The sequence below is a fragment of the Chelonia mydas genome, chromosome 2, assembly GCF_015237465.2.
Source record: "Chelonia mydas isolate rCheMyd1 chromosome 2, rCheMyd1.pri.v2, whole genome shotgun sequence".
Taxonomy (NCBI): Eukaryota; Metazoa; Chordata; order Testudines; family Cheloniidae; genus Chelonia; species Chelonia mydas.
In genome coordinates, this window is record NC_057850.1 from 48,470,840 (window position 1) to 48,495,997 (window position 25,158).

General features: G+C 39.1%; 1 protein-coding gene across 13 annotated transcripts in view; it reads right to left on the reverse strand.

Annotated features, from left to right (window-relative positions):
• Positions 1-25,158, reverse strand: part of RALYL (RALY RNA binding protein like) — a 577,640-nt gene that overhangs the window by 19,189 nt on the left and 533,293 nt on the right. For 10 of the 13 annotated variants that reach the window (XM_043539415.1, XM_043539410.1, XM_043539409.1 and 7 more), the window contains 2 exons: positions 16,707-16,820; positions 9,370-9,566 (listed from right to left, as the gene is read on the reverse strand). In XM_043539415.1, the coding sequence (XP_043395350.1) occupies positions 9,370-9,566; positions 16,707-16,820 (311 nt within the window). The remainder of the gene's footprint in view (positions 1-9,369; positions 9,567-16,706; positions 16,821-25,158) is intronic. The other 3 variants (XM_043539414.1, XM_043539413.1, XM_043539416.1) reach the window with 1 other exon arrangement.

Here is a 25,158-nt window from a genome sequence, read left to right on the forward strand (position 1 = left end):
CACTGCTGTATTTCCACTGACTTGTATGAAGTTACTCCCGATTTACATCAGGAGAAGAATCAGCAAAATCAGGCTAGTAGTATCAGACATTAAAGTCAAGTTATATCAGAAATGTATTTTGCCTATTCACTGTAGTATTTTGTGTGTGTCCATCCGAGAAAAATATTTGACCTGACATGAAAGTTGGTCTATGCTATGAAAGAGACAATGTGGGTGAGACAATATCTTTTATTGGACCAACTTCTGTTGGTGAGAGAGACAAGCTTTAAAGAAGTTGATCCAATAAAAAGATTATCTCACCCACCTTGTCTCTCTTATATCCTGGGACCAACATGGGTACAACTATACAGCCTGCAATAGTTGGCCTATGTCATGAGACTATTGTGTGTCTGAATCGATCTGACACAGTAACAATTGTGGGTGTAATAGTAAGAGATGATTTTTTTTAAATCATGCTTTTGGTAGTTTTAAAAATGGGCAATTAAAATAAATATTTTCATGTCTTAAAATACTGAATACCATGAGAGGTGAGAAACCATTTGTTATTTTTTAAAAGCTTAAGGTAACAATAGAGACCTACCAAAAAGCCAAAACAAAACAAAAATTGATCCAAGAATCCGAACAAACTTACTCAGTGATGATGAATCTGCTGGTGACTACCTGGCAAGCTAACAAACAGCGCAAAAAGATAACAGCTATCCTTTTCAATCACAATCCAAGAGCAAAGAAAGAGCGAGGCATAAGCTATTTAGACAACTCAGCACAGTACAGCAGTAGTCAGAAATGCTTTTACATTTCAAATATATTGACAAAATATCATCCATGCTAATGTTTCAAAAAAGGCTCATAGCTAAAACACTGTCAGGCTAGAGTTCCTGTTAACATTTGGTATACAAGAGTTTTCCCCAAAGCAGGCTTTATTTATTGACAGTATATCTAGTAATTAAGAGTATTTTTATTTTGGATTGCCATAGCATGGTATTGGGTTTTAGCAGTTTATTCATACTTTTCAGAAATAGTCTAAATACTTGTAGGTTGTACTAAGTTCTTTTATTACTTTTCTCTAGAAAAACACTAATTCAACCTTAACTGTAAATGTCTTTTCTCAGAATTGGTGTCTCTGATTTAACCACTGCAGAACACACATGACTTCTGTGATTTCAATGGGACTCGAATCTTGCAGTAGGAGAACAGGGTCCAGTATGTCTCCAGGGTCCAGTATGTCTCCAGAGTCATAAATACATCTGTTACACGTGGGTGGACTCTTCACTGGAAGCCACTAGTGGAGATTACAGCTGTTAGCTCTACTGGGCGTTACAGGACGCATCCAGCAATTTCACTTCAGAGGAACATACTTCAAAAAGAGGCTAGATGCTAAAGGGTCCAACTTTTTCCTCATTGAACTTCTGGCATTAATTTTATAAACTCAGGGCCTGATGCTGCACTGGTGTAAATCAGCATAGCTCCAATCACTTCAACAGATTACATGGCTTGACTGCTGAGAATCTAGCCCACACAGATTTAAAACAGGATAACTTCAGTGATGTCAAGAGAAATATAAGTGAGTGGCGAATCAGGTTCTGAGAACTCAGATTAGCTCATACCTAATTATCTATATGTCTTTGCAGACCATGCTATAAAGGTAAATGATTGTTGAAAATTCAGGAGGCCCAGGATTGTTGGGTATAGTATTTCTGAGAAAATAAATTAATTTTTTTCTGTCTTGTTGAAGGGTATACCTGTTAGTTCCATGGGTAAAGACTTCTTACATTTTTTCCCCTCCAACCCAGAAAGATTTAGTTTGAAGACATCTTGGGGTTTCCTCCTGACAAAGTTTGTAATTATCCTGCATACACTACTTGGTAAAGATGTATTTTTCATATTGCATGCAGAAAGCAAGTATACACATGCACAGTTTTGCTTGTGCACCAGTGGAGACTAAGAACTAAAAATAATATTCACCACACATTGAACAGCAGCACAGTTGGGAATACAATCCAACAGAATCCTGACTAGAACTGAGTGAATAATTGATTTTTGTTTGGTGGCTCAACTGAAAAATCCCCAAAAATTTGTTTCAGGATGATCCAAAATAGAATTCTTCAGTTTTTCTCATTGAAAGGAAAACAAAAACAAAAAAACAACCCCAAACTGGTCTGGGTCAAACTAAATGCATCATTCAACCTGGAATTAATTTTTTTGGTTTTGCTTCATTTTTGTGTTTTTTACCCTTAAAACAATAAATCTAGCAAAATTTCTAAGTAAATCCTTGTTTTGAAATGAGAAGTTGAACAGTTTTGACTTTGACTTGAAACACAACATTTTGACTTTTCAAAATCATTTTTTATTTCATTTTTTTCCTGGCCAAAACTATTTGCTGAGTTTGACCCAAATTTTTGGATAATTTTGGTCAACCCAAAATCACATTTCAGCTAATATATTATTCATCTGAAAAGTTTTGCCCACTTCTATTCCTGACTCCCAGGTTCCTGCTCAAATCACTGGATCTGAACAACAGAATAGCCCACACTCATATACGCAACCTTTTAAGTCTCTAGAAGCCTGTAGTTTAGCCATATAAGTTATGCATATTGTTTTAAAAATTGATGTTGTGAAAGAGTTTTGTTGTTGGATACTACATAGAAAAGTAGGTAAAGAGGGGGAGGGATAGCTCAGTGGTTTGAGCATTGGCCTGCTAAATCAAGGGTTGTGAGTTCAATCCTTGAGGGGGCATCTAGGGATCTGGGGCAAAAATTGGGGATTGGTCCTGCTTTGAGCAGGGAGTTGGACTAGATAACCTCCTGAGGTCCCTTCCAACCCTGATATTCTATGTGAAAGATGATGGGCAAGTTCTTCTGCCTGTTTAGTATTTTTTCAAGTGTGCAATTTTAGGTATCCAGAAAAATAACTGAATTGCTAAAGGGTTTAATAGACATGAAGTGAGTGATGGAAATCTTGTTGGACAAATTCCTAAAGCTATAGTGGATTTAGATGAAAAAAAAAATCAAGTTACAACCAGTGAGAGTAACATGCTCAAAATCCTGTACTATGCTTAGGAAGTCTACCTCGGAGTAGCTGCCAGAAAAATGTGGTATGGCAAGGTCTTTCCAATGACTCATTTATACAACAGTGTGAACAATAAATGAGTCTATTGTGATACTGCATATATTAAATATAAAAAAGGGCATGTCAGAAAGTTTCTTGCAATTTTCTGATTTCTGATGACATGCTTTTATTACTTTTTCCATTTTTTCAGTCACAGGTTATTAGATTCACGGCAGCTTTAGAAGGTGCAACACCTTAGTATCTGTCAGGTATGCTTCTGCTAATGACTTTCTTAGCTTGCTCAAATATAAGTATCGTGCACTGATATTCATCAAGTGAACACAACCTTTTACCTATTCATTTGTCTTAGGAATGAAGAACTCCATGATTTCAGTGCTATTGAGAAAAAGCTCACTGAAGTCCAAAGTGTTCAGTACACCAGGGAAATTGTCCAACTGTATTTCTGTTGACATTAAAACATTCAGACTAATCAAAACAAGATTCTGGCCCAGCATCACTTCAGCAGATACAATAGTTGAACCTTCTACTTGATGGTATAGTTTCTTCTGTGGAAACTAGTACAATGGAAGAATGTGCAATGTAGAAAACATGTTGCAAGCTACTAAATCTTGGAGAGCCACATCCAGTTAACTCTATTGATTAGAGTGGAATCACTCTGGCTTATGTTGATGCAACTCAGAGCAGAATCTGGCTCATAATCTTTAAAGCAAATCTGGTATTAGAAATCAAACTTAGATGACTGGAATGTGAAATACACTAGATAAAATCCATCATGCTTTGCTTGAGATATGTAAATACAGGACTTGGCTACAGTAGTACTTGCTTGTGTAAGATGTGTATGGTTCAGTAGAATGATTCTTTTATTTCTTTTCAGTACAGTTTATTTTACTACCTAAACATAAGAACATAAAAAAGCCATACTAGGTTAGACCAAAGATCCATCTAGCCCAGTAGCCTTTCTTCTGGGCCAATGCCAGGTGCCCCAGAGGGAATAAACAGAACGGGTAATCATCAAGTGATCCATCTCCTGTTGCCCATTTCCAGCTTCTGGCAAACAGAGGCTAGGGACGCCATCTCTGCCCATCCTGGCTAATAGCCATTGATGGACCTATCCTCTATGAACTTATCTAGTTCTTCTTGAACACTGTTATAGTCTTGTCCTTCACACCATCCTCTGGCAAGGAGTTCCACAGGTTGACTGTGCGTTGTGTGAAAAAATACTTCCTTTTCTTTGTTTTAAACCTACTGCCTATTAATTTCATTTGGTGACTCCTAGTCCTTGCGTTATGAGGAGTAAATAACACTTTCTTATTTACTTTCTCCACACCAGTCATGATTTTATAGACCTCTGTCATATCCCCACTTAGCTGTCTCTTTTCCAAGCTGAAAAGTCCTAATCTTATTAATCTCTCCTTATATGGAAGCTGTTCAATACCCCTAATCATTTTTGTTGCCCTTCTCTGTACCTTTTCCAAATCCAATATATCTTTTTTGAGATGGGGCGACCAAATCTGCATGCAGTATTCAAGATGTGGGCGCACCATGGATTTATATAGAGGCAATATGATATTTTCTGTCTTATTATCTATCCCTTTCTTAATGATTCCCAACATTCTGTTTTCTGTTTTGACTCCCTCTGCACACTGAGTAGATGTTTTTAGAGAACTATCCACGACTCCAAGCTCTCTTTCTTGAGTGGTAACAGCTAATTTAGACCCTATCATTTTATATGTATAGTTGGGATCATGTTTTTCAATGTGCATAACTTTGCATTTGTTGAATATTGGCATTCTTGTAAAAAAAATGCAAGAAAATTTAAATTTTCTTGTTCCACGCAGGTTTGCTATTTTACCAAAAAAGTAATTCCTTGTTACTTATTAGTAGGGACAAAAATTATCACAATGGGCCTGATCCAAAGTTAACTGCAGTCATTCTATACGCTTTGCATCAGGCTCTATAGTGCTAGGAAATGTTTGGAATATGTACTTTGTAGATACTTTGTAGATACTAAAGGGAATTTGTATTTATAGATACTAATTTGTCAGAAAGTTGAAATTCAGTGGTCGAAATATGGTCTTGTCTGTATAGTCCAAGGTATGTGGTGAGTTCCAGTGTGCTGTGATGAAGATAGAGAAGATATGTTGATATTATCAAATCATATGGCAGTGATTTAATTTTTGCATGATAAAACTGAATGCAGCAAGAAAACTAACCCTGAGCTCTGTATGTTTCAGTTACTGGTGTGCTTTATTTCTGACACATGATTCTTCATCTAAAGTCAGTAAAAGCATGAAAAATGCGAAGAAAATAGACTAGGCTGGATACATACACTACAGAGGGCTATAAAACAGACAATGAAATATCTCTGTGAGGCAAATGTAACAGAAATGTAGTTAATAGATAGGGAATAAATTCTGATCTCAGCTGCACCAGTATACATGGGGAATAACTACATTGAATCTATGCCGGGGTCGGCAACCTTCGGCATGTGGCCCATCAGGGTAATCTGATTGTGGGCCGCCAGACATTTTGCTGACATTGACTATCCGCAGGCACGGTCCCCTGTAGCTCCCAGTGGTCGTGGTTCACCGTTCCTGGCCAACGGGAGCTGCAGAAAGAAGTGCGGACTGCAGGGATGTGCCGCTTCCTGCAGCTCCCATTGGCTGGCAACGGTGAGCCGTGCCTGCGGATGGTCAATGTAAACAAAATTGAGATCACAATCTGGTCTAGTGACTGCATAACTACTGAACCATCATTGCATTATTAGTAACTATTGTAGTTTGTTATGATTATTTATTATGAATGGCATCCAACTTGATGGATGCTATTCTTCTCGGACAATATAATATAGATGGGTTTAAATGCTTTGCTGATTTGAGGTCTAAATCTGTACGACAAGAAGTAATGGGTTTAAGATTCAGCAAGGGAGATTTAGGTTATATATTAAGCAAAAGTTTCTAACTATAAGGGTAGTTAAGCTCTGGAATAGACTTCCAAAGGAGGTTGTGGAATCCTCATCATTGGACCAGGTTGGACAAATACCTGTCAAGGATGGTCTAGGTATACTTGGTTCTGCCTCAGCATGGCGAGATGGACTTGCTGATCTCATGAAGTCTTTTCCAGCCTTAAATTTCTGTGATTCTATAATCTAAACTTAATCTGCATTGATTTCGCTCTCTAACATTGCTTTTCAAAAGGTGTGTATTGTAAATAAATTAGACTAGGATAAATCATCAATTGTTTGATTTTTCTTATTCTCTCTCCACAAGGAAATAACCGAACCAATTCACCTTTACAAATATTTTTGCATATGCTCTCAGTTATTCTGATATATGTGCTGCAGTAGAAAAGACACTTTCCCCATCTTGATTCTAAATCCCTATTTTTAGGAGATTATAAATTTCAGAAAATGTGCCCTGAAATTTTTCATATTTGTTCCTAGCCCCAGGATAAATTTTTGTATGTGGAAAGTTTGGTGAAATCATGTTTGTGTGAAACTTCTTTTATTATATTAAAAACTGGCTAGATTATTCTCTTAAGGGGAACAATCACTGTCTTTTGCTTGAGCAGCAGTCAATTGATATGTGAATCAGTTTGAGTCTGGGAGCTAGAGAATGAGTGTGCAAATGAACAAGAAGCAACTTGAATTAGCAAGCCCCACATAACTAAATTATACCAGGAAAAAAAAGATAAGGAACAAATACATAGACAAACACACTGAGGACCCACATTTGCAAGATGCAAATTGACTTTTCAGTGATTGAAGTATCATTGACTTAAGTGGGAGTAGAGAAGGTGCTCAAGACTTCTTTAGACTTGACCATAATATTTATATATCTCATCTTCTATTAAATTTATGTCAATTTCTGAAGGCACCTTAACAAAATTAAATATATAATAGAATAGGTGAAATTCACAAAATACATAATGAACTGCCCGTATCATATCATAATAACTTTTGCCCAAGGAGCTGAGTATCAGAATGAGAGCTGCTGAAGAAAGACACATAGGTCAATTATACCAAAACAGCCACCCTAAGAGAACTGCCCATTGCTTAGATATGCTCTCAAGCAATATTTCATAGCAATTCCTTCTCCCTCACTTCTTTCTAATTGTGTGGCTCTTTCACTTCCACACATAGCTAAAGTCAGTAATGCTTTAAGTTACCACTGGACAAGGAACTAATGAAGAAGGAAAACAACATGCGGCCAATAGGAAGGCAAAGAGCACCAGAAGAGGAATCTACTCTACCAATCACCTGAATCCTCAGATCTAATAGTGAATTTAAGGGCACTCATTTATCATTGGTGGGGAAGCAGTAAATAAAGAAAACTAATGCTTTCATAACTTGAAGTCGAACTGTTCTTGCAAACCAAAAGTGGTCTCACTGACTGCAACACAGTCACCAGTTTTCCAGCATTTTCCCAGGAAGCTCTAAAAATACTTCTAAATACGTTAAATGAACACAGGTGTGCACTGTTTATACAGTATGAATAGGAGATGAACTAAACCATGGAGGCAGTGTCTTTAGTGGGCTTTTCATGGTCTCTCTGCCTCACAACCTAAACTACACTATACCAAGCAATCTGTTTGCCTTGTGGAGATGGCTGAATTGCTTTATACTTTCAGAGTAACAGCCATGTTAGTCTGTATTCGCAAAAAGAAAAGGAGGACTTGTGGCACCTTAGAGACTAACCAATTTATTTGAGCATGAGCTTTCGTGAGCTACAGCTCACTTCATCGGATGCATACTGTGGAAATTGCAGAAGACATTATATACACAGACACCATGAAACAATACCTCCTCCCACCCCACTCTCCTGCTGGTAATAGCTTATCTAAAGTGATCATCAAGTTGGGCCATTTCCTGCAGAAATCCAGGTTCTCTCACCCCCTCACCCCCCTCCAAAAACCACACACACAAACTCACTCTCCTGCTGGTAATAGCCTATCCAAAGTGACCACTCTCCTTACAACCTGCATGAAAATCATTTGTGTGTGTGGTTTTTGGAGGGGGGTGAGGGGATGAGAGAAACTGGATTTCTGCAGGAAATGGCCCACCTTGATTATCATACACATTGTGAAGACAGTGGTCACTTTGGATGGGCTATTACCAGCAAGAGAGTGAGTTTGTCTGTGGGGGGGCGGAGGGTGAGAAAACCTGGATTTGTGCTGGAAATGGCCCAACTTGATGATCACTTTAGATAAGCTATTACCAGCAGGAGAGTGGGGTGGGAGGAGGTATTGTTTCATGGTGTCTGTGTATATAATGTCTTCTGCAATTTCCACAGTATGCATCCGATGAAGTGAGCTGTAGCTCACGAAAGCTCATGCTCAAATAAATTGGTTAGTCTCTAAGGTGCCACAAGTCCTCCTTTTCTTTTTGCTTTATACTTGTATATCACATATTGTAGAGGGGAAATAAAGAGAGAGAGGTAAAGTCACCAAATGCAAAGGTATCCATAGCGAATTACAGTGTATCCAGTAGGTAAAATATATCCTACTACTACTTAGAACTTGTATAGCAACTTTACATCCATGGATCTCACAACATTTTACAAAAGAGAACAAGTATCATTATTCCCATATAACAGATGGGAAAACAGAGGCTCAGAGAAGGGAAGAGTCTTGCTCCAAATAATGATGTAATTAACAAGCAGGCATGAAAATACAAGGATTTCATAACCACAGCAAACATTGGCTCTGGTTTCCAAGATGTACAACACTCAGTCATTCAGGCCATGTCTACATTAGGGAACCTGAAACCTGGTTTAATCAATACAGTGGTAAAAACACCAGAAACCACCACTTTTGTCTACAAAATGGCTCCCACTGGTATTAAAACCAATTCCCTTGAACAGGTATTAGCACTAGAGCTGGTCAGCAATTTTCCAATGAAACAGGTTTTCATCAGAAAATTCAGTTTAGTCGAAACCAAAATGTTCTGCAGAAATGTTTTGGTTTTGATGAACTTTCACCAAGCTTGCTTGGTGGGCTGCAGAGGAGCCTGGGTTTCCCAGGTCTGCAGCTCTGGTGCAGCCCTGCCATGCAGAGCTGGGAGCCTGGAGAGACATGGCTGGAAACGGGGCTCTTAGGGCTTCTAGGTTCCTCACTCTGGCAGTGAGGGTCTTCCCAGGCTCCCAGGGACTCAGGGGAAGCCTGGGGAGTCCCTCAGAGGTGGAGGCAGCATCAAAGTGTCATTATTAACATTTTTGTTAATCCTGATCCTAAAAAAATTATTATTGGACTTCCATGGTTATTCATAATAACTGTATACATAGCCATGGCATGTTAATTTCTTACCAGCTCATTGCTGCAATCCTCATCAAAATCCTCCTCTATTCCATCAGTCATCTCTTCTCCATCCCCATCTGCATCTGGCCCTACTTCAATAGGCTCTTCTGTAGAGTTATCTGCATTCTCTGATATGCATTCCTCTTGGATCAACTCAGCATTATCTTCCATTTGCTTCTTTTGAGCTTCTGTAAGGAAAGCATACCCTGTAGAAATTCAGTAACCTTTTCTGTTGCTTGGAATGAACAGTGCTCTCAGGCAGACTTCATACCTCCATTCTCCAGATGGAGCTAGGTTTATGAAATATGGTATGTTAATATCCACCAGATAATTATCATCAAATTACCTTACTCCTAAAGTTACTGAGTAAATCATCTGCAACACCGGCGCACTCAGCCAATCAAAGTGAAGGGACCGAGTACAGTCAGTGGTGCAAAAATACACAGTTTTGCCCCAGTCATGCAATTCTCTGGACTCTGCTGTGTTGTGGGAACCCAGTTTGCATAATCGTTGTGCAGTTAAATCCCTGTGCTCTCACTGGCTGACAGATGATAATGGCCAATAAGTGTGCAGGGATTTGCATAATCATTGTGTGATTATTTCTCAATAAGTATACAGTTAATAAATCCTACTAGTCAAACTGGTCCCATTACTAAGGGCTGGAGTAGCAGTTGCAGCACCTCCTCATTCTCTCTGTTTGCACAGTGTGCTGGGACAACTGGATCCATTTATGGCCCCTACCCTTGGCTCAAATGCATTGCTGCTTTCCATTCCTGCCAAAGTGGGGTCAACATAAAGACTATTTTCAAGGCACGCAGAGCTCATGGAAGCTCCCCTGCATGGTCCACCCTGCTCAACTCCAGTGTGGGACTTAAGTGATGCAGATGGCCTTGCATTTGTCCTCCATACCTTGAAGAATTTCACTCAGGCAGCAGAAGTCCACAGGAGGGATGGGAGAGGACTGACAGATTGTCTTATAGAGTAGTTGGAGGAGCAGCAGAGCAGGGGGCTTGGAGGGACCAAAGACTCACTCCTATTCACTTTAGGATGAAAGGATGAAAACCTTTATGCACTCAAAATGACAGCAGGTTAGGGGACTATTTGCCTGTAGCTGGGTTAGCAATGTTATTTCAGTCTGAAAGTGACAATACCTATCAGGGATGGAACTTACAAAACAAAAGAAACATTTCTGTCTTTTCTAAACTGACTGTTTTATATTACCAGCAAGCTCATCTCATTTCTTGTTACACAGTGAATGAATCTGAAATTGGCTGTGAAGTTATATATCTTTCAGCTTTATGAATACAATATGGTTTCTACTTTAAATTATTACATGCCATACCTAGTACTCAAAACGCCTGACACTGTTATGTATCACATAATCTTAAGCAAAGACAGCACTAGTTTCTCCCTCTGTATATACACATTTGTTTTAATCTCTTCAGTCTTGTTAGCCTTTGACCCCACTCCCTCTCAAATTGTGCTTGCTAAAGCTTCAGAATAAATAAGGCTTTGTTTCCTTAGACCTAACATCTTTACAGAAAGAATCTTGAACTCAAAGAATTAAGGAACATCATAGGTATCCTCTTTGAAATCAATGTGGTTGTACAGATTTTTAGTGCAAAAACCAGCCCATGGAGCCTTATAAAATATTCAATGTTTACCAGTATAACAGCTTCATAGTTATAACTAGTGATGTTAGCATAAGCTATAGTATCAGCCAAATTTCTGCTATGGCATTTGATTCAACAGTTTTTTGGTACACACTTGTAGTGCTATCAACAAATGGTAACCACCTAAAACCTTTTTAATTTGCTTAAGCATTGCTTCTGCTCTTCCTCATTTCAAGATCTGTGCTAAGGAGGAGAATGTCTTGAAAGGCTGGAAATTTCAGAAGACAAACTTTATGCATAAGATATTAAACAGCATGAACAGGCACTGTGAGCTCCTGCTCAGAATGAATAATGGAAATCGTAAAGACAAACAGCAGATAAGAAGCAGTGGAAATTTTAATCCTTTTTATATGCAGCACTGCATTTTGTCTCACTGCCTTTATGAAAGTCATATTGAACTTTTTCCCTGCTTACTTAATTTAGTGTCTTAAAATTATAAACAGCAAATATAAGGTGAGGGAAATATGATAAAAATATTCTTAAACCTAACAAAATCTATTGGATATGTATGTAAAAGAAGGACAGGACATTATAAAATAAGGAGTTGAACGACAGCATATACATAATAAAAGAGACAGGAAAACCACACTTTGGTCAAGACTTTCAAAAATGGGTGCTAGCGTTATGTTCCTGATATATTTTGATGAGAGTTGTTGGGAGCTTAGCACTTTTTGAAAATCAGGCCACTTTTTAAAGTGTCTAAGTAAGAACTTAGGGATAGGATTTTCAAAGATGCCTAAGAATTTCAGTGTCCAACTCCCATTATACTGGATACTTAAAACTTTTAGGATATTTTGAAAATCCACACCTCAGACCCTAACTTTAGGCACTCATTGTTGAAAATCTTGGTCTTTGTATAGACAGAAAAAAATACTCTCCTGCTGCCATCTTACTGAATCAGAGCAGCCAGCCACTGCTCTGTTGTGGCTTCCTTCTCCTAATTTCCACCAACAAATGAGACACACTAAACATTCAGTTTTTCTCTCTATAAACTCTAGCTATTGAGCTTGCAGAGTTATTTGCTCTACCAAATAGATCCAGCTTTATAGAAGCTTCCAAATAAGTATTAGTTATTAGGGACACAATTTGCAGCAATCCACAGTATTAAAACACAACATTTATCACTTGTAGAGTTTGAGTTTCCAACCTGAGCCCATAGCTGAGATTGACAAGCGTGACATCGATTCTTGGTTGAAAGACTAAAGTAAAAACACCTCCGTCTCTCTTATACTATTTGTATTTAAAGTGAATCTAAAGAACTTATGCAAAAGGGAATGTAAACTGTGCACAACCATTGGGATATAAAACCACAAGGCAATCTTTTACCCTCAATTTCTCTTTTCTGTTTTCAAATATTAAAAATTTCAGGATATTGGTAACAATAAAGAAAAGAACACTAGCAAAATTTGCAAGGTGAATTTATCCCCTGAGCTTTTACTGGTTAGTCAGTGAATAAGTTCAGTAAAAACACTGAATTCAGATTCTAACATGTATCATTCCTCAAAAGGAATAACTTCAAGTCCTTAGAATATCCTTCTGAATGGCAATGTAAGTTCATGAAAAAAAATTAAAATTAAAAAATTGCAACCGAACGTACATGCGCTCTCTCTTTTCTTAATAACAAAGTTATGCCCCAATCCTCATCCCAGCATGGAGCCAAGAGACACCATCTTTGTACTGGACAGTTCTGCACTGGATACACACTTTTTGAAGTGCTTGGAGGAGAGGAAGGTGATCAGGAACAGTCAGCATGGATTCACCAAGGGCAAGTCATGCCTGACCAACCTGATTGCCTTCTATGATGAGATAACTGGCTCTGTGGATATGGGGAAAGCAGTGGACGTGATATATCTGGACGTTAGCAACGCTTTTGATATGATCTCCCACAGTATTCTTGCCAGCAAGTTAAAAAACTATGGATTGGATGAATGGACTATAAAGTGGATAGAAAGCTGGCTAGATTGTCAGGCTCAGTGGGTAGTGATCAATGGCTCGATGTCTAGTTGGAAGCTGGTATCAAGCGGAGTGCCCCAGGGGTCGATCTTGGGGCCGGTTTTGTTCAATATCTTTATTAAGGATCTGCATGATGGGATGGATTGCACCCTCAGCAAGTTTGCAGATGACACTAAGCTCGGGGAAGAGGTAGATATGCTGGAGGGTAGGGATAGGGTCCAGAGTGACCTAGACAAATTAGAGAATTGGGCCAAAAGAAATCTGATGAGGTTCAACAAGGATAAGTGCAGAGTCCTGCACTGAGGGTGGAAGAATCCCATGCACCGCTACAGGCTGGGGACTGACTGACTACACAGCAGTTCTGCAGAAAAGGACCTGGAGATTACAGTGGATGAGAAGCTGGATATGAGTCAGCAGTGTGCCCTTGTTACCAAGAAGGCTAACAGCTTATTGGGCTGCGTTGGTAGGAGCACTGCCATCGAGGGAAGTGATTATTCCCCTCTATTTGGCACTGGTGAGGCCACATCTGGAGTATTGTGTCCAGTTTTGGGTCCCCCACTACAGAAAGGATGTGGACAAACTGGAGAGAGTCCAGCAGAGGGCAACAAAAATGATCAGGGGGCTGAGGCACATGACTTACGAGTAGAGGCTGAGGGAACTGGGCTTGTTTAGTCTGCAGAAGAGAGAGTGAGGAGGGATTTGATAGAAGCCTTCAACTATCTGAAGGGGGGGTTCCAAAGAGGATGGAGCTCAGCTGTTCTCAGTGGTGGCAGATGACAGAACAAGGAGCAATGGTCTCAAGTTGCAGTGGGGAAGGTCTAGGTTGGATATTAGGAAACACTGGTTCACTAGGAGGATGATGAAGCACTGGAATGGGTTACCTAGGGAAGTGGTGGAGTCTCCATCCTTAGAGGTTTTTAAGGCCTGGCTTGACAAAGCCCTGGCTGGGATGATTTAGTTGGTATTGGTCCCGCTTTGAGCAGGGGATTGGACTAGGTGACCTCCTGAGGTCTCTTCCAGTCCTAATCTTCTATGATTCTATGAAGAAAAGGAATTCTCTCATCAGACCACAGAACAGCAATGGAAGCATTCTGCAGATCCCTTGTGTAGACTCCAAGAATCTTTCTCCCCTCCCACCTTCCTGGTGGAAGGAATGGAGAGCCAGGGGACAGGCTCTGCACCTTAGTGTTTTAAAACATTTAAAAATTATTGGACCAGATTGTAGTATTAGTTATATCCATGTAAATCCAGAATAATTCCACTGAATTTAATGGAAAATCTGGATCACTGTATCTATTTCCTACCCACTTATCAAGAGAGCTCTGTGAAGGGTATTCATTGCAGTACTTTGGGAGATATAATAGTATGATTCAATATGAATCAACATTTTCTCTTTCAGCTGATTTATATTTAAATGAGTACATTACAATCCTTTTTGCAAAAGTGCAAAGTGGTTCTCAAAGTCCAGTGACATGTGGCTTGTTTTGCATAGTAATGTGTTTTATATAAAAGCTCCCTGAAGTGGGGATATGCCATCTCAACTCATTTCCTTAGACCAGTGATTCATTTGGGTGCTATACAACTACATATTCTCTGAATATATCACCAACTTTTATCTAATTTGCTTAAAATTTTAATGAGACAAAGTGGGTGAGTTAATATCTTTTATTGGATCAGTTTCTGTTGGTGAGAGACAGACAAGCTTTTGAGCTTACACAGAGCTCTTTATCAGGTCTGGAAAATGAACTCAGAATGTCACAGCTAAATACAAGGTGGAACAGATTGTTTAGTATAAGTAGTTAACTTATATTTCAAGGTACCATTCAAGGTGAAGTCGTATGTTAACACCTCTCCAGTCATGGAGTGTGGGATGGGGAATGTTCTAGAGAGAGTTTCATGGATGTGTGGTGGTTGTTGACTCCATGCACGGTATCATCCAACAATTACAATCCATACTAGATGGAGACAACATCCTGAAAGAAATCTTTCCTGAACCCCCTCTTCTGGCCTTCAACTAATCCCTCAACCTCTCCAAGCTCATCATCAGAAGCAAGCTCCCCACAAACCAGGGCATACCAACTCAAAGCGGCACCAGACACTGCCAGAACAACAGATGCAAAACCTGTAGACATATCTCCACTGTTACAATGATCAACATCCCCATGACACACCTTTCAAGATCAAGATCCATGATTCCTACACATGTGAGGTACCTCATCCAGAGCATTAAATGCCCCAATTATAAGTATGTAGGTGAAATGAGACAATCACTATGCTCTTGAATGAACTCACGGAGAAAAATGATAAAAGACAAAAACCATATCACCTTTGGGTGAACACTTCTGACAAAATGATGACTCTATATCTGACCTCTCAGACCTCATTCTCAAAGGAAACCCGTGCAACACCTTCAAAAGACGACCCTGGGAGCATAAATTCATAACTTTGTTAGATACTAAAAATCATGGACTGAATAGAGACACTAGATTTATGGCTTATTAAAACAATATATAACCCACTTAAGACCCCCCTCTCCAAACTTCCTTCCATCCCCTTATTCCTATATGACTGAAGAGGGGATAACCAGCCATTTCACTTGAATGTTTCCTGGAAATATGTGTTATTTACTTATGCTAAATAATCTTTTCTACTTTGTATTTAATACCATGACACTCTGAGTACATTCCCAGAACTGAAGAAGAGCTTTGAAAGCTTGTCTCTCTCACCCAAAGAAGTAGGTCCAATAAAAGATATTACCTCACCCACCTTGTCTCTCTACTGTCCTGGGACCAACATGGCTACAGCACCACTGCATACTTTAAATTTTAATGTAAACCATAATTAATACATGTTGTACACACTTCTCCTATAAAGATATATCAAGCTCTGTATTTACTATCTGTCATAGATTTGAAAAAGAACCTAATTTTTATGGGCCAAATTATGGATCTACACCAGCTAAGGAACTAACCCTATATGTAGGGTTGTTTGTGATTGATTATAACTAGCTTCTAATTAATAAAGACTGTGATGTACACACAATATACAGCTGGTTGGTGTGACGTGTAAGGAATTAGCTAAGAAAGTACCATTGGCGTTGATAGGAATTATTTGGCTAATTTTCAGTGCAGCATCATGAAAATATGACTAACTTCCTAATGACATTTCATTACTGCACTAACAGTGTAATACATAGATCATTAAACTGCAAGCTTCTGTAAATCTAAAGGCTTGTCTCAAACTGGGGGTAAGCTGATTCAGAACTAGAACATTCCCTGCTTTACACTGGTGCAGCAGGTCTATATTGAGGATTTGCATGGCGTAACTACCTCAGTGTAGCTGTATTGAGGCAATATTTTCTAACATAGACAATAGGTAAATTACTTTTGCATGTTCAAGAATGTATTTGTCACTCTAAAAATTCTTTTCTATAATGCATCTTTGGTTCCTGAAGAGCTAGTTGGAAAACCGTTTTTTTTTTTTTTTTGCTACTATACTATAGAACACATTCTTGAAATTATTTTGGTGAAAGATATTAAAATCTTATTCCATCAGTCCAAATTGTGGTTTAATTTACCTTCATTCTGACTCTACATTATGTAGCAAAATGTCTGTAAAGCTTTTATTTTCTCTCTGTTTTGTCAGTTTGAGTGATAACTATGCCCTGGTTTAATTAATCTCTTAATAAGCTCTCTGTGGCTAAAAATCATTTTCACCTACCTGCTTCAGCCTTCTGCTGTTTTTCAATCTTCTCCAGTCTCCCTAGCAAGGAGTCAATTTTTGTTTTGATTTGGGTTAATTCCTTCTTGATTGTTTGCAACTCATCTGATTTTACTGAGGAAGGAAAACAAAAAAGGCAGAAAACATGAAAGAAACAACAATTTCACCCCAAAGACGCATCTGAATATATTCTGTCCCATTCCCTGGTAAACATAGCTCAAAGTATGCTTCCTAATATCACTACACTCTGATTTCTTTCAGTTCTTTTGGTGAATGAGTGTTTAAAACCAATTTTGTCAGTTACAAATGTGGAATCCTAGTAGAATGCATGGTACTAAATCTTGAGTGACAGCAGATCATGTAGGGGGTGTAGCTCAGTAATAAATGTTTGCGACAAAACAGTTAAGGCTAGATCAGATTCAGTCTTGGCAAATGCAAGTCATATTCAGTGACAATAAACCTATGATGTGACGTAGATTCAAATGCAGGGAATGATTCAAACATGACAGGCAATTTACAATTTAGTAATGGTATTTTGCAGTGCAATTTTCTAATAATAAATAATAATAATAAAGAGTCCCTCCACTGCAGTAGGTATTTTTCAACAAGACTAAATAGTAACAAATGCTGGAGCAGCCAAGGACATAATGTTTTGTCCCAGTCAACGGCTTTATCGCAAAAGGTGGTGTTGAGTATTATTGCTTGTTAAAACTTTCAATTCGTAGTAACTTCTTGTATTTTTCCCCGCTGCAGATAAAATACAAAAATACTATTTTTGTGATCATGTCTAGGGACTGGCAAGTCAATTCCAATAAATTAAGACTCAAGTGACATTCCAAAGTGTTTGCAGTAATTTATTTTTCATTTATGTGCACCCTTGCATGCCCTGCTTCCAGCTGGGCTTGTAAGAAGAAGTACTGATCTAACAGGAAGGACTGTTCATGGAGGTATTCTGGCTTCATCAGAAACAGGAAGTATTGGAGACCTCATAAACAAATCTATTCCCATGGAATTTCTAGCCCAGTTTCGTAGACTGAGGAGAAGCTCCAAACTATGGGTTCAGTTGTCTTCCTCCTGTCGGAAGAAATTATATGGGATCTCTACAAAGGTCTCATTCTTCCATGCCACCCTTAGATCTCTGGTGACCTATCCCCACCTTTGCCACATAGCTCCAAAGGAGTCATATTGTTAAGGCTTCTGAAGGCAAAAGGGGGTCCTTATCCCAAAGAGTGAGGGGGTGGTAGTTCAGAGCAGTTCTAGTCGTAATATTGTTATAATTGGGCTTTTTAACCCTTCCACCCTTAACTCCATGGGACTGGAGGGAATATGATGTGCATCTGTCTGACCCTGCCACAGATAGATTCTGGACCCTGGAAAGCTTGTTGTGGGTCTGGGTATTGGGTACTTATCTGATCTAAACTTCTGAGCCTTCTGAGCTTTGTTCAGTTAAATCCCGATAACAAGGATAGAATATAGCATATTACTATTATTATAGAGGCTTCAGCAGCCTCTGTGGCCTTGTTTTAATCTAGGGGTTTTCAGGCTATGCTATTCAGCCAGCTGAAAATACAGCAGTTACCCCAAAAGTGGTCCTTCCTATTACTCTGCAGCATTTTTCACAGGGCTTAAAACATTCCCCCCCCAGCAAAATGGGTCTTGGGTTTGCCCAATACCCAAATGTTGTAACAAAATGTTAAGGTTCTGACAACTTGTATGAGCAAATGCTATTGCTTCCCTTGAGGGAGAAGGGACATGTTTCTATTAATAGTGGATTGAAGAAGCAGTATGTATTCCAAGCTGATATGGTGTGAATTTTCCCAACAGGGAATGCTGTGTGTTTGCTGCAGCCAGCTGGAGATGGACCTAACATGGCCAAGCAGCAGTTTTGAAGTGCTCCCTCATTGGGGAGTGGCAGGCTTGACAAACCTAAGAATGAAAAAGTCAGAATAGACATCACAAGAAACCCATGATATTTAGTTCCAACCTAAAAGACGCACCTAATCTGTCCCCATTGTGCAGTGGGGAGGTTGGTGCAGGATGACAGGGCATGCACGTGGGGCCACCACTCTACCCATGCCACAGAACTCAGCTCCACAGAGGATCCCTGTGTACTGCCAGGTTTGGGAGGAAGAATGTGGTGGGAGGCGGGCCCGGACAACTCTGTGAATCTAGCAGTAAAACACTGAAGTTGCAATAGCAGCCATGGATGAACCCTACTGCTATTTGTTGCCTGCAGTGGGAGAAGTCCTTCCCCTCAGCCTTACAGGACTCCCTGGTGCCAAACCCATTTTCTCAAACTTTACCTGAGGCAATGGGGCTGAATCTAAATGTTCCATTACCACAGCACTCATTTCAGGTCAATATTAAACAAAAAAGGACAAGATAATAGAAAAAGACAAAGGCCACATTTTTCAAATGCGCAACAAAAGCAACCTTTGCCATACAACCACTTGTGCGTGTGTGGGTAGGGGAAAAGGGAGACAGGTGTTTGATTTGCATGGACTTCTGATTTGCAGGGATTAGTGCAGGCCTTTGATTCTCTGACCCTGGTGATTAAATTCTGCTCTCAGTTACATTTCACTAGTGTCTACCTGGAATAATTCCCTAGAAACTGATGGAATTACAGTGTTATAAAAACTGGTGTGAGAGAAGAACAGGCCTAGTGTTCATATATAGAAGAAAATGTAACGCATTAAAGCATTACAATTAAGATTTGTGTGTTACAGCGGACATAGACGGCTAGCCCCTACTTTTTTTAAACTCTCGAATAAAAGTCCCATCCTTCTGATTTTTTTCTAATAGGTCTCATCCAAGCAACAAAGTTTTTTACAGACATAAGATACTGTGGTTACAATTACATATTTTCAAACATATTTATCTGCTTTCAAATACGAGGATAAAAAATAATGGAATAGCTTATTTGGTTTTTATATTAGTTTGTGCTTGTGCAAAACACTATTAAAACAATTCCTTTCCTCTGCAATGAGGAAAAGTTCTTTTCCGGTATTTATTTTTCCTCATAAAAATGTGGAGGTATAAGTGACAGCCTGCACTCAGCTCAAAACAGAGGATTAAGGTGGATGTCAATTACGTATTTAGAAATGGAAGTGCTATTGTTGAATTGCCCAATATTTGGAAAACATTGCCTACCATAAGTACAAATTGATTCACCTGCAAACTATGATTCAGATTTCTTTATATAGAAATATGTCATATATTTTTATATAACCCCCCTCCAGGTTAGTATAAAACATTTTATCTATTTACAGTACTTTAGACTTCAGTGCAAAAATGGGTTAGCTGATGAAGCCAAACGTAAACTATATAGTCCAAATGAATTCACCCATTTAAAGGTATAGCTTGATATATGAGGTCTCTTCTTAAATACCTACTATCCATTCATAAACGCAGTAGAGAGAAATCGGTTTAGTATTTTCTGCCTGTTTGGCATTTTAGAAAAAAGAAATACCATACTTGAAAAGCTTCTGAATCTATTTTTCCATCAGAAAAAAAAGTTTGCCATTTAGCATCAATAGAACAATTTCCATCTGCTTCTTCATACTGTTAACATACATGTAACACTACCAGTTATGTGGTCCATTTTATAAGCACCTTCTTGCTAATATGGAACAATTTTAAATCAAAAGGCTAGAAAAAGAAAAGAGAAAAATATGGTCAATTAAATTTAGGTCAAATATATTCAGAAAAGGATGCAAATTCACCAAGCTTATTTTGTGTTGGAAGAGCAATCTGGGAGCTCAGACTTCTAATACTTGCTAGAGAAGAATTCACTGCAGTTATAATGGCTTGTTTCCATTATTTTTGCACATACAGTGACTAATGGGCAAGGCTGCCCCTTGTGGGGAGTATAGGAATTTGTGTTTATGACAATTACATCATTTATTTATAATGTTACTACTGCATTCCATGAGTCCACAATAAGATTCTCTATAGGGTTCACTGTATTCAGAACCAGCCCCAAACCAGACCTAATCCAAACCTCTCTAAATTCCAGAGAGGGGTTCTTTGAAGCCTTGATGTAAAGCCATGCCGACTGTTATTGGTATGGACCTGTGTGATGCAGCGTATAAGCCACACATTGGAACCGAAAGGGTTAAGGAGCAGTTCTGGGTGCAGGTGACTCCACACCCCGGCACCTGAAGAGCCTGCTCTAGCTGGAGGAGGAGCTTCAAAGGGAGCCAGACAGCTCAGAAGGGGACAGGCAGGGAAGGAGGACAGGCCTATCCTGACAGTACCTGCACAGGAGTACTGCAGAAGCCTTCACTGTCAGGAAGAGGGTACCAGCTGAAGGCTCAGTCATTTTCTTTTGCTTTCTTATGTTAGCCTTTGAGACTTTGTTGGGAGGGAAACGGGAATCAGGGAACCAGGGAATCAGCCTTGAGACTTTCCAGGGTGCTTGATACTGTTGCCTCTCATGGGGCCTTGATTGGGAGAGCATAGGCTCCTCTACCACCCACTGACGGTACATTAACCACCCTTCCACAATGCCCTCTCAGGAGTAAGGAGATGGGTTGAGACCCTGAAAGCCCTGAGGCGAGGACAAGCTACATAGAGGGATCAGGAGATGAACTTAAGACTCTCATTGTTGGGAGGATGTGGGACTCTAAACGTTTTTTTGATCTCTGTTACCCTGGAAGAGGACATTCTGAATTGGTGACCTGGCTGGAAGGCTGAGTCACTGCCTACCAAGATGCAGGCCATCACAGTGTTGGAGTGGTTGCTGGCAAGAGGCACTGGAGTCAAGGGAAAGTAGAAGCCCAGTGGCCTAACTGCTAGATTATACTACCAGTAAGCCCAGCCCCTGAAAGAGCCTATTTTTTGGTTCCAGTTCTAGTATGGATGAAATCTTGCAGGAATTGTTTTTCCGGTGAGATTTCTGCCCAATATGGTAAAAGTCGATTAGGGCAGCTGATTTCATGAGATTTCTGCTATTACGTGATGAACCCTCACAAGAACAGCCAACATGATTTTGACATAACTGATTCTGCACCTTATCCCTGACTTGACTTTGAATTAAAAAAAAAAAATCAAGCAAAAAAATGATGTTGCTCACTGGTAGAGAGACTTGCCACTTAAATAATAATAAAATAAATATATATTACAATTAGAAATAATAACTAATTAATTCAAGAAGTGTGGATTAAATGACAAGAACTAATAGCAATAAAGCAATGAATTTCTTTATCCTACATGTCAATCTAACACAATCTAACACAATTTTCCTCCTGTACAGAGGAAAAGAAGCAACAGAACAAACACATTCTCTGCTTTCAAACTTGAAGCCCCTGAGGGAACTGCCTGGATATTTTCCTGATAAACACCTTAGAATAAGCTGATTACATTTCTGTCCAAGTCAACAAAATAATGTCTCACCTTTATGGATGTGCTGGTTGGACCTGTAAAAAAGGGAAGTAATTCTAAGGGAAAATCAAGCGTCAAAGTCTATATACTGTACACCTGTCTCTTTTTAAAAAACTTTTGATTTCCCCTGTTTATTTTCATGTGTGCTGCACACAAAAAGAATATTTTTCTGTAATTTATTCAAGCATGTGAAAGAGATTTTGCAACTGTAATTCATATGCAACTGTGAGAGAGTTTGAAAATCTAATGCATGGTTGCAAAAATGTGGCCTTAATACTTTTAATAAAGCAGCCTACTGGTCTCTTCAAGATTAAGAGCCCAATCCAAAGCTCATTAAAATCACAAGGAGTCCTTTTACTGACTTTTGTGGGAGTTCGATCATGGCCTAATGCACAAGTATAGGCCTCTGAAGGCCACTTGAATCAAGATAGAGCACGGCATGTTGGGATCTAGAGTCCTTGAGCTGCACCTCTGTATTAAAAATATAGGGGTACTGCAATTTGCTCCATTTTATACACATGTGGCATGGCCCTCGGGCTCATAGCAAGTTGCCAATGTGGCCCATAATTGGACAAAGTTTAGGTGCCCTGATCTATAGTGGGAGCTATTAAAATCTTGATTTTTGCCACAATGCACTATTTCCTGGAATGGAATTTCTTGGAATAGGGAATACGGCAATGTTGTGGTGTAGGAAAAAACCCTCAACTAAAATAATTTATCCTCCTGAGGCAAAGCAAACCCAAGAAGCCAATTCATATTAGACTATCAGTGCAGACAAGTAAGGAATTGCATGTTCCTATACTAACTTCTCATAACTACACTACACTACACTTCCTACACTACAGCAATGAAAAATGAGGGCAATACTAGAGGAGATCTATCTGCATTTTGATTCCTTACAGAATATCCTTATAGATTCAAGGGCTGCAAAAGAGACTACAAAACAAACAAAACCCAATCACGCTTAATTGGGAGCTTCCCTCCTCTGCTCAATCTTAATAAATACATAGATTCTAAACAATGCTGAAGTGAAAAAGAAGATCATGAGGCATGTGCTGTTTTTCAAAAATGATACTAGGAGTCTTGGTACATTATTGAGATGACTGAGCAAATAAAAATAGAATGGTCAGGGAGTGGGGGAATATTTAAAGGAGGATACACAAGTGAACAAAACATGCAGCCCTGTTTGTGTCCATCTTCAGGGGAATACAGAGACGAAGAGGGACACCTCCAGAGATACACTCAGAAAACACTTCATGCCTGTGATAGAATCATAGAAATGTAGGCCTGGACAGGACCTCAAGAAGTCATCAAGTCCACCTCTCTGTGCAGAGGCAGGTCTAAGTAAATCTAGACTACCCCTGACATGTGTTTGTCCAACCTGTTTTTAAAAACTTCCAATGATGAGGACTTAAAAAGTTTCTCCTAATATCTAATCTAAATCTCCCTTGCTGAACTTTAAGCTCATTAATTCTTGTCCTACCTTCTGTGCACGTAGAGAACAATTGATCACCATCCTCTTTAGAACAGCCCTTAGCATATTTGAAGACTTATCAGATCCCCCCTCAGTCTTCTTTTCTCAAGATTAAACATTCCCAGTTTTTTTACTTTCCTCATAGATCAGGTTTTCTAAACCTTTTTTTTCATTTTTGTTGCTCTCCTCAGGACTCACTCCAGTTTGTCCACATCTTTTTCTCCAGTTTTCATTCAGAACTAAACACAGTACACCAGCAGAGGCCTCACCAGTGCCGAGTAGAGTGGGACAATTTCCTCCCACGTCTTACATACCAACACTCCTGTTAATATACCCCAGAATGATATTAGCCTTTTTTGCAGCTGCATCACTTGTTGACTCAAATTCAATTTGTGATCCATGATAACCTCCAAACCCTTTCCAGCAGTACTATCACCTAGCCATTTATTTCCTATTTTGTAGTTGTGCACGTGATTTTTCCCTTCCTAAGTGAAATACTTTGCATTTGTTGTTATTGAATCTCATTTTGTTGACGTCAGACCAATTTTCCAATTTGTCAAGGGTTTTTCGAATTCTTATCCTGTTTTCTAAAGTGTTGCAATTTCTCCCAGATTGGGGTCATCTGGAAATTTTATAAGTATCCTCCCCACTCCATTATCCAAATCATTACTGAAAATATTGAATAGTACCACACCCAGAACTCTCCTCTGTGGGACCCCATTAGATATACTCTCCCAGTTTGACAGCGAACCATTGATAACTACTTTTTCAGTATGGTCTTTCAACCAGCTGAGCACCCACCTTATTGTAATTTCATAACAAACCACAGTTTGCTTATGAGAATGTCATGTGGGACTGTGTCAAAAGCCTTACTAAAATCAAGATGAAACAAATCCACTGCTTCCCCACATCCTCTAGGCCAGTAATCCTGTCAAAGAAGGAAACGAGTTTGGTTTGGCATGATTTGTTCTTCACAAATCCATGTTGGCTGTTCCTTATAACCTTATTATCCTCCAGGTGCTTACAAATTGATTAACAATTTGTTCCAATATCTTTCCAGGTATCAAAGTTAGGCTGACTGGTCTATAATTCCCCTTGTCCTCTATGTTCCCCCTTTTAAAATATCAATACTATCTTTTTCCTTCTCCATTCTTCTGGGACCTCCTCTGACCTCCATGAGTTTTTAAAGATAATTGTTAATAGTTCCAAGATTGCTTCAGCATCTTCCTTAAGTACCCTAGCATGAATTTTATCAGGCCTTGCCACTTGAATACATCTAACTTATCTAAATGTTCTTTAACCTGTTCTTTCCCTACTTTGGCTTGCATTCTTTCCCCCTTGTTTTTAATATTAACTAGGTTGAGTATCTGGTCACCATCAAACTTTTAACTGAAGACTGAAACAAAATGGGCATCACACACCTCAGCTTTCTTGGTATCATTAGTTATTAGCTCTCCTTCCCCACTAAGTGGAGGACCTACATGTTTCTTCATCTTTCTCTTGCTTCTGACGTATTTAAAGAATCTCTTCTTATTGCCTTTTATGTCCCTTGCTAGGTGTATCTCATTTTGTGCCTTAGCCTCTCTGGTTTTGTCC